The sequence below is a fragment of the Mobula hypostoma genome, chromosome 4 (genome assembly GCF_963921235.1).
Source record: "Mobula hypostoma chromosome 4, sMobHyp1.1, whole genome shotgun sequence".
Classification (NCBI taxonomy): domain Eukaryota; kingdom Metazoa; phylum Chordata; class Chondrichthyes; order Myliobatiformes; family Myliobatidae; genus Mobula; species Mobula hypostoma.
The window spans coordinates 71,487,967-71,499,159 of record NC_086100.1 but is presented as its reverse complement, the minus strand read 5'-3'; the positions used below and the strand labels follow the sequence as shown (position 1 = coordinate 71,499,159).

The 11,193-nt window shown below is 42.5% G+C and overlaps 1 protein-coding gene across 1 annotated transcript in view; it reads left to right on the top strand.

The window, feature by feature from the left end:
• Positions 1-10,589: 10,589 nt before the first annotated feature.
• LOC134345385 (uncharacterized protein DDB_G0292642-like) overlaps positions 10,590-11,193 on the top strand; it is a 402,893-nt gene continuing 402,289 nt past the window's right edge. The window contains exon 1 of the mRNA XM_063045967.1: positions 10,590-10,656. Coding sequence (XP_062902037.1) covers positions 10,605-10,656 — 52 coding nt within the window. The 5' untranslated portion in view covers positions 10,590-10,604. The remainder of the gene's footprint in view (positions 10,657-11,193) is intronic.

Genomic DNA, 11,193 nt, shown 5'->3' with positions numbered 1-11,193 from the left:
TCCTCCTTGATGGTAGCAATGAGAAGAGGGCATGCCCCAGATGGTGAGGGTCCCTAATGATGGATGCCGCCTTCGTGAAGCACCACCTTTTGAAGATGCCTACGATGGTGGCAGGCTTGTGCCCGTGATGGAGCTGGATGAGTTTACAACCCTCTGCAGCCCCTTTTCACCCTGCACATTGGAGCCTCCACACCAGGTGGCAATGCAACCAGTCAGAATGCTTTCTCCAGTACATATGTAGAAATTTGCCAGACGCTTTGGTGACATAACAGATATCCTCAAACTCTGCAGCCTTCTTCATGATTGTATCAATGTGTTGGGCCCGGTATAGATCCTCTGAGATGCTGAAGTTCAGGAACTTGAAGCCACTCACCCTTTTCACTTCTGACGCTGAGGACTGGAGTGTGTTCTCCTAACTTCCCTTCCTGAGGTCCACAAGAAATTTCCTGGTCTTGCTGACATTAAGTCCAAGATTATTGTTGCTACACCACTCAACCAGCCTAAACCAGGTTCTAACTCACTCCCATAATCTTCTCATTGCCGTCTGAGATTCTGCCAACAATAGGTGAGTCATCAGTGAAGTTATAGATGGTGATTGAGCTGTGTCTAGCCGCACCCTATTCTCTAAAGAATTCATAGCCTATCAACACTTACAGACTTATCAACACTACAAACATTGACTAATGTGAGAATTGTATAGCTGCCCTATAAAAATGTCTGATGTGATCAATATCAGTGTTTTTCAGGAGTACCCCTCAGACATTGAATTAATATGGTGAAGAGGAGCATAATTTTCCATCAGGAAGGCAACAGAAGTGATCAAAGGTGATAAAGGTATAGTGATAGAAACCTACCTACCCAGCATGGGCAACTGCTGGTCTTCCATACAACCTTGCCCAGGCCTGCGCCCTGGAGAGTGAAGACTTTCCAGGCACAGATCCATGGTCTCACAAGACTAACGGATGCCTTTACAACCTCACAATTCCACTTTTCTACAGTTCATTTATTTATTGTACAGAGTAGGCAGTCAACAATCCCAGGGGATCATGGATTTATGCCTTTGGTGGACTGTGTCCTCTCCAGGGTGCAAGCCTGGGTGGGAAGATTTGAGGATCTCGCTGTTGTCCATGCAGTGGGCTCCCCCTCTCCATGTCACTGATGTAGACCAAGGGAAGGGAAAGTGCCCATACAGCTTGGCACCAGTGTCATTGCAGAGGTTGCCAGAGTGAAGTTATAAACAACATCAAACTGCCTTAGGGACCCCGGCTCCAGATTTCTTCCTCGGGGTTTACATCCAAAGCCTTTCTGATGGGTGGGTATGGCTGCAAGGCAGCAGGGGTTTAAAATCAGAGTTTTCCTCTGTAAGGCGGGCTGCTGTCCAAGGCTGATGAGCCCCAGCTGTCCGAAGCAGATGCCAGTGGCCTGCCTTGGCCCCTTCTCTTGTCAGTAGAACCAGTTCTGCCGGGTCTACGTGAAGGGCAAGAGTTGGACTTGGTTTTCAGAGGCTGTTAGAGCCGCTCGCCATTTGGAACAGTTTATAGGTAGTGGGAGCTTATCCCCACTACCAGCCCTGCTATGACAACCCTAGGAATGTACTTATTGTACATTATGGTAATTTTTGCATCTTGTACTGTACTGCTGCCTAAAACAGCGAATTTCACAACACATATCAGTGATAATTAACCTGATTCTGGTTCAGGAGAGCAATGACTCCAGTGTCACAGGGAGAACAATGGCCGGTCACTTCCTTCTTGTGCCTCACTCCTGTGAAGTTCCACCTGGGGCTGAACAAGAGCAGCCATACAGTCTTGTTCACAAGGTATCATATTCACGTGGCGTTCATCCCTTAAGGATATTTATTGTACACCTTAATCAAACAAATGAGGAATCAGTGTTCTTGAGAGCAATTTATAAAGTATTAGTTTCCTTGTATAAAATTCTAACTGATGGACCACAGGCTCAGTAGACTCACGTGTTGTTTATTTTGTGCCTATAAGCTGTGTGCCTTGTTGTTTATATCTATGTTTCTTGTATTTGTGATTTTAGCTACCTGTTATAGAAACATAGAAACATAGAAAATAGGTGCAGGAGTAGGCCATTCGGCCCTTCGAGCCTGCACCGCCATTTATTATGATCATGGCTGATCATCCAACTCAGAACCCAGCCTTCCCTCCATACCCCCTGACCCCTGTAGCCACAAGGGCCATATCTAACTTCCTTTTAAACATAGCTAATGAACTGGCCTCAACAGTTTGCTGTGGCAGAGAATTCCACAGATTCACCACTCTCTGTGTGAAGAAGTTTTTCCTAACCTCGGTCCTAAAAGGCTTTATACGTTTCAATCAGATCCCCCCTCAATCGGCCACCATGCCATGAGTTTGCCCACTCACCCAACCTATCCAAGTCACCCTGCATCCTCTTAGCATCCTCCTCACTGCTAACACTGCCACCCAGCTTCGTGTTATCCGCAAACTTGGAGATGCTGCATTTAATTCCCTCATCCAAGTCATTAATATATATTGTAAACAACTGGGGTCCCAGCACTGAGCCTTGCGGTACCCCACTAGTCACCGCCTGCCATTCTGAAAAGGTCCCGTTTATTCCCACTCTTTGCTTCCTGTCTGCTAACCAATTCTCCACCCACACCAATACCTTACCCCCAATACCGTGTGCTTTAAGTTTGCACACTAATGGTTATGGTTTGTACAGCACCTTGGTCAACATGGGTTGTTTTTAAATGTGCCTTGTAAATAAATTTGACTTGACTTGACTTGACTCGAGTCTGGAAGGTCAGTGCATGAATAGTCATAACCAGAGGCTCTGGCAGAGTAAGACCAGATCAGTGAATGAATTGTAACAATGGCACAAATACATCAATAAAAATCAGCTTATGAGTGCAGTACAAATCGTTCATTGTACACAGAGTCATACAGCACAGAAACAGGCCCTTTGGCCCAATCGATCCATGCTGACCAAGATGTGCATTCAAGCTAAGCTGAGATTGCAAGTATTTGGCAAGTATCATTCTAAACCTCTCCATGTACTTGTCCCACCATCTTTTCAAGGCTGTTATTGTAGATGACTCAACCATTTGGCTTCACATCTTACAGGGGATTTTGAAAACATTCAAAAGTGATTTTCAGTATGTCCTGGACCATGGGAGAACAGGTGATCAACTGAAGATTGAGCAAACAGTTGAAGGAACATTTAAGGAAACAGGTTGTAAAGAATGAAAGGTACTTGTACAGAAATAATGCTAAAGAAGGAAACAGGAAAATGAAAATGAAAAGTACAGATCGAATTAGAGGTAAGCGGAGGCACACTTTAAAAATAAATCCATTATCAGTATCACAACAGATCAATTTTACCTTCAGAATATTATGCTCCTGATCCATTTTGCTATTCAGCTTGTTCACCAGACTGTGAAAACATTCTTCTATATTTCTCTGTTCGTAAACTTCACAAAATGGTTTTTAAAAAGTGTTAAAGTAAAGATAAAAGTTCAAATAATAGTTGCTTATATTAGCATCGATTTCCCAGTTAATGTTCTGTGATTATGAATTTTATAATATAAATTGCAGACATATGAATCTGAAGTAATAAATGGAAAATGATAGAGGCATTCAGCCGGTCAAACAGCCTCCCTGGAGAGAGAAAAGTGGAGCCAATGTTTCAGGTTGACAACCTTCCATCAGATTTTGATGAAAAATCATTAACTTGAAATTTTTGCTATGTATTTCAGAAATCCCTTCAGTATATTAAATCTGCACCAACCACCCATTTACACAAATCCCATTTTATTTTATTTATTTGTTCAGTGACTCCCTCATTGAGTGTCTAGACAACAATTATTCCATTACGTATCACCAGTAAATTTCTGGTTTATGGGCATCCTGGCCAGACTCCTTGTGCACATCCTCCCTTCATCCCTTCCACCACTTTCTGCCTGGTCTTGCTGAAACCCAGCAGGAAACTTCCAGGACTAATGGTAATTCCGTCACTCAGATTGGGGATGTTATACTGATCTCACCTTTTGCTTAATACCCAAATCTACCAGCTAATAGTTGCAAATCTCGATAACCACCATAAGAAACTCTGCAGTTTAATTTTTTTAAGTAAATATTGCAATGGGATTTGTACTCAGCTCTCTGGATTGTGAGACCAGATCTCTGCTAACTTAACCTCTGTGCCATCATGTTACTGTATTTCAATCTTGAAGAATAGCTGGAACTCCAAGCAAATTTACACATGTACTTGTTGAGCATATGGAGTTTGAGAACATTTTTAGTTCATCGAATTGCCTTTGTTTTGTGAGTCACAAAACTGTCCCCAACTATGGAAGATTTCAATCATAAATATATCAGGCAGCAGAATGATATGGATTTGAGAAACTTTGTTTAAATCAGTAAACTGGCATACTGCTAACTGATGAAAGCATGGATGTGTCTATTGCTTACCATTCAAATTCAATTGGGAGGTCAACTGTTCTGTGCTCAAGGACCGTTCATTCCCATCTGATAATCATTCAAATAGACATCACAACTCGCAAATTAATAAATCTTCTTCTTTGCAGCTGCAATAATATGAAACAGTGAAATTTTACATTGCTTAAAACCTCTGAGAGAGTCAACAACTTTAAACTCCGCAATGCTATCATTTCCGAGGACCTGTCCTGGGCCCAGCATTTCAGTGCAATTATGAAGAAAGCACGGCAGCACCTCCACAAAGATTGAAGATGGCATCTAAAACTCCAGCCAACCTCTGTAGCTGTGTAGTGACGAGTTTATTGACTGGCTGCATCATGGTATGGTACTGAAACACCAATGCTATTGTACTGAGAATCTGATAACAGAGTAGTGGATACAGCCCAGTCCATCACAGGTAAAGCCCTCCTTGCCAGTGAGCTCATCTACATGGAGTTCTGTCACAGGGAACCTGCATCCATCACCAGGAACCCCCACCACCCAGGACATGCTCTCTGCTCCTGTCGCCATCAGGAAGATACAGGAACGCAAGGACTCACACAGCCATGTTCAGGAACAGTTATTACCCTTCAACCATCAGCGCTTGAACCAGAGGATAACTTCACTCAACTTCACTTGCCCATCACTGAAATGCACCCACAACCTCTTGAATCACTCTCAAAGACTCCATATTTATCAAACATATATTTTTTTCTCTTTTGTACTTTTCTTTTGTTTTTACAATGTTGGTGCCTTTTGCACACTGGTTGTCTGCCCTTTTGGGTGCAGTCTTTAATTCATTGTATGCTGGTTATTGAATTTATTGAGTATACCTGCAAGAAAATGAATCAGGGTTGTATATGGTGACAAGCATATATATTGATCATAAATTTACTTTGACCCACATTATGTGTTACGCATTTGATAAAAATAACCAATTATTTTAACTTGATTTTCCCTTTACTAATTCACAATGTTGATTTTACCAGTGTCTTCCGAAAAATCATTGAACTCAGAACTTTTTCCCCAATGATGTGGCCACCACAAATATCAATTTGATGCACATTTTAATTTTGAAATGTCCCTGTACCTACAGAATAAATGTTACTTTTGTAAGTCCCCCATTATTTTTAGAATTAAGTTAATCAATCATGACTGAATAATCAATAAGCACTAGAAACTGCTGCTGCTGTAAACCATGAACTCCCATTTGCCCCCCATAGGACCACCCTGAGCTGCTGAATATTTCCAACATGTTCTGTCCTTGTCTTAAGTCTTGAATAAATGTACTGAATTTACAGACATCACCACTGCATTCCTTCCCCTGGTAATCCTTACTTGTGGTTATATGGGTTGCATTCCACATCCCAAATAAACGTTCATCACCAACTTTTAAGCTGTAAACTTTTTAGCAATCTGGATATTTATTTTCCCCAAAACACAGTATCCTCCAGTGTAGAAATGGCATCTTTGGCCTAACTGGTCTGTGCTGACCAAAATGCACATCTCAGCTAGTTCCATTTGCCTTTGTTCGGCTAATATCCCTCTAAATGTTTTACTGAAGTACTTTTATACACAGTATTTCTATATAAAATAGAGTAGTCATTATGCAATTCTCAATCCTACCTGGCAATGCATTCTTTAACTTCCTCGGTCATGAACCATGTTTGAAGTAATGTGTTCAGATAACTGGTGGCTCCCCGAGTTTTCAATCCAACAAAATGTTTACCTGTAATAAAACCAGGAAGAAAATAGAAAAGTAGTTTAACGTCCAAATAACGTCAATTCAGTTTCCGGTGGTTCCTTATAACAATCCTCACAATGTAAGAAAGTATAGCAAAAAGCTTTATGATAAACAGGGAAATTTCAAAACAGCACACACAGAATGCTGGAGGAACTCAGCAGGACAAGCAGCATCTATGGAAGAGTTCTGCTGAAGAGTCTCGGCCTGAAATCATTGCTCAGATTTCCAACATCAGCAGATTTCTCTTGTTCGTGAAAGGACAAAGTATAATTGGGTAAAAGAAGATGATATATATTTGTATTGTAGATTGCTTGAGATAAAGCCCAGAGTGGGCCCTGCCGACCCTTCGAACTGCACAGCCCAGCAACCCCCAAATTAACCCTAACACAATCAGATGACAATTTACCATCACCAATTAACTTATCAACTGGTCTGTGAGAGCATTAGAGATGTTCCACCAGCAACTGAACCAGACCTGAAAAGAAGAGATTTTAAACAGTATTTTGGAAACAGAAAGATGCCACATTTTTGAGAATTATTCAGCGGATGTTAAGAGCCAAGAGTGCAAAGGTTGAATAAATGACTACCGGGTTAAAACAGTGAAATGCAGACATCCCACCCTGCAAAAAGTCATTTCAGGGAGGTCTCAACCGGAAGTCTCAACCTCATAACGGTCTGTGTCAATGAATTTGTTAATTTTGCAAGACAACAGATTCACAAGTGTTTTGTGAGACAGCTGACTTCTGAATTCTGTCTTAATGTGCCATGTTCACAATAGGTGCTGCCTTGGTTGATGGGCAGGCATAGTTTTTTGCTATTTCTGAATCAGGAAACATTTTCCTGAATAGCTTGCCTGTGTGCTTACACACCTGGAATGGCAGGTTATGCTTAACGATAAAAGATGTAAAGTACACCTCAGCTCTAGTGATCTTCTCTGTCAGACTTTAGTTTTCTGCTGAAAAAAACTGTGAAATACTTGAGCAGCCTTCCCTGTGCTTAGCCTCCCTAATATGTTGTGGTCCCTAAAAGAAATAAAAGCATAAGGTGTATCCTTATTTCTGGTGTGCGCTGCTTAACGTCCATTCGGACAACGTCCAATCACATATACGTCCATAGTCTCTCTCTCTCTCACACACACGCACACACACAGACACTCGGGACTTCTCTGTGGATTGTCACTTTTTTGCAGTGGAGAGGCTTCTGTAGTCCTGTGATCCCAAGAGCGATGCCGTCTGGAGCTATGCTCCTGGTAGGGTCACCCATGGTGGTAAGGTCGAGAGTGAGGTCCCTGACAAAGAACAATCCAACCAAGACCTCAACAGTGGAACAGGCAGATGAAGTTTCTTCGAACTCAATGGCTGTGAAGGCGGATGAAGGCTGCAACAAATCCATCAGCTCCAATCATCGTGGTTTCCATGCCATTGGAATCAGTTGGTTGATTTGGATTCAGTTGGTTGATCAGTTGATCAGTTGGAGATTAGTGGGCAAAATTAGGGCACATGGTATTGGGAGCAGAGTACTGACATGGATTGAAAATTGGCTGGCTGACAGAAAACAAAGAGTAGCGATTAACGGGTCCCTTTCGGAATGGCAGGCAGTGACCAGTGGGGTACCGCAAGGTTCAGTGCTGGGACCACAGCTGTTTACAATATATATTAATGATTTAGATGAGGGAATTAATAGTAACATTAGCAAATTTGCCAATGACACAAAGCTGGGACGCAGTGTGAAATGTGAGGAGGATGTTATGAGAATGCAGGGTGACTTGGACAGGCTGGGTGAGTGGGCAGATGCATGGCAGATGCAGTTTAATGTGGATAAATGTGAGGTTATCCACTTTGGTGATAAGAACGGGAAGGCAGATTATTATCTAAATGGAGTCAAGTTACGAAAAAGGGAAGCACGAGATCTAGGTGTTCTTGTGCATCAGTCACTGAAAGCAAGCATGCAAGTACAGCAGGCAGTGAAAAAAGCTAATGGCGTGCTGGCTTTCATAACAAGGGGAATTGAGTATAAGAGCAAAGAGGTCCTTCTGCAGCTGTACAGGGCCCTGGTGAGACCACACCTGGAGTACTGTGTGCAGTTTTGGTCTCCAAATTTGAGGAAGGACATTCTTGCTATTGAGGGAGTGCAGCGTAGGTTCACAAGGTTCATTCCCGGGAAGGCGGGACTGTCATATGTCGAAAGATTGGAGCGACTGGGCTTGTATACTCTGGAATTTAGAAGGCTGAGAGGGGATCTTATTGAAACATATAAGATTATTAAGGGATTGGACACGCTGCAGGCAGGAAGCATGTTCCTGATGATGGGTGAGTCCAGAACCAGAGGCCACAGTTTAAGAATTAGGGGTAGGCCATTTAGAATGGAGTTGAGGAAAAACATTTTCACCCAGAGAGTGGTGGATATATAGAATGCTCTGCCCCAGAAGTCTGTGGAGGCCAAGTCTCTGGATGCTTTCAAGAAAGAGGTGGATAGAGCTCTTAAAGATAGCGGAATCAAAGGTTATGGGGATAAGGTAGGAACTGGATACTGATTGTGGATGATCAGCCATGATCACAGTGAATGGCGGTGCTGGCTTGAAGGGCCGAATGGCCTACTCCTGCATCTATTGTCTATTGTCTATTGTCTATTGTCTATTGATTTGTGAAGTATCGTGTGCTTCTTGGAGTGCAACATCAAGTACACGTTAAACAAATACACGCACAGGCATCTTCGCTCTGTGGGCCTCTTCTTATAGATGAACAGAACAAAGGCCATCATCCCCGACCTCGAGGGATAGCCACAGCAACCACGAATAGCAGGGATCAGAACTTACTTTCTTACATCGAAATGAGGGATTTTTAATGAGTAGTTTAGAAGTTCTGTATCTTCAAGTTCAAGTTTATTATCATCTGGCTGATTGTCCACAAACGAAACAACCCCTGTATGGACCACAGTGTAGCCACAATACATATATCATGCACACCACATAAAACAATATATAACTGTATGATTTAATAAAGTGTAATTCAAAATGCATATAAAGTGCGCAGCACAGGTAAACAGTTCACTGTCCTAATGACGAGACCTCGGTGGGGGCGATTTTGGAATTTTGCTCCAAATTTAACCCCGCTCGAATCCCCTTTAAGAGGCCAACGCGCCCCACCCGTACAGGACAGCCTCACATAGTCACGTTGTCACCGCCAGCCTTGGCAATTTCTCCACCAGGTTTTTGTACTTCATCACCGACAATTGCCCGGATGATTTCAGCTTCATTACAGACAGCAGTAACTGAACTGATGGAATATGGAAGAGAGAGAGAGGTCGACTGTACAACCCACCTACAGAGAAAACTGATAGGTCTACTTAGCACAAAGAGAGACCAAGCAGGATTCATTCATTTTCTTTCGTTCTTTTCTTCCCTCTCCCTCTCCCTCTCTAAAAAATCTATTTCTGGGATATTGTATATAACTTGAGGGCATCAGGGAGCCGCTGTCGATATACGGGAGACTCCCAGAACTCCAGGTAGAGGTGGGATGTCTGGAAGTCTGCAGTTCGAAGTTCAGTGTTACAGTAATACAGAAACTCTTGAAGAGCATGGAAGACTGGGGCAGAGGGAAATCATTTGAGAACTTTCAAAATTCCGCCCAACTCCTACAATATGAATGTGGTATAACTACTGATCGCGTTCTTTTAACAACTTTGTCCACCACTGAAGGTTGATCCTTGACTCGTGACAAGCCATTCTACTTCGAATTGACTTCGAATTGACTTCTCATCCTCCCCCGTCGCACCCACACCTCCCACACCCCCCCGCCCCAACTCCGCACGGGGCCGCTACTTTCATCGCCTTACCTGGTTTGCTGCCCATCATTTTCTTGCGGTCTGTAAAACATTACCAACAAAATTAAGTTATAAAGTCGCTATAAACAACAGACAGACAGAGAGAGAGAAAGAGAGAAAACTGTTTTGCAACACATTATGCTTAAATTCAACCAGAGAATTCATCTTATCAGGAGCGCAATGCCGAAAGATTTTTTTCTTTACAGTAACACATTTGATTAAAGGTGATTTACGCTTCATACTTTGATAGCCGATAGACTTTAGGAACCAGTACAAAGAGAGAGTGACAAGTATCCAACTGTAAAACCAACGCTGGAGTCACTACAAAGTTCTGCAACTAGTTACGAAGGACATAATCATGAATTACTAGTTGAAAGTTGCAACATTTATTCGGGTTATTGGCATCTAATACACTTTTTTACTAAGAATACCATTTTGTCACTTGTTAGCATTTTTAATATATATAAAACTTTCTGTTTCACTTTTCTGAACCATGGGGCGGTCTCTACACACCGGAAAAAATAAGGAGTAACAGATTTAATATACTATGGCGCCCACTTGCACTCATTACAAGCATGTCGTACGGAGAAATATTGCTTTATAGACAGTTGTCGCCGGATTTTTCAGGTAGGATTTAAAACCAATTTGATTTGATTTGGATTTCAGGAGTGGGGACCCCAACGACTATGTCCAGGGCCCAGTAGTATTGGCCATCCAATTCCGTGTGTGAGAGCGGAGGACGACTTTAATCCACCCCACCCGCCTTTGAATGCATCTATTCACACAAACCTTTGCGGTTACGTGAGTATTTATTTCCTGTCCTCTTGCAATTGCTAGCAGCCAAGTTGTAACGAGAAGGAAGTTAAGCCATTTGGACAGGAAACTAATTGGCTGATAGGATATTGCTGACAACTGGCAGGGGTGAGACAACCTCCCCAGAGAGCTGAGAACTGTTGGCAGACCGCAAATGGCGCATGTACAGTCAGGCGACCAAGGTTGATTATGCACATAAACACCGGGCTGGTGGGCTGAAATCTTGGGTCAATTCGGACAATGCATGAAGTTTATTCAGAAGTTTGCAGATCCTCAGTAAATTTCACTCTCGATCAAATCAGGAGAGTACCAGACATGGAATGGGATTTTGAGAAATTCCAGCTGAATGGT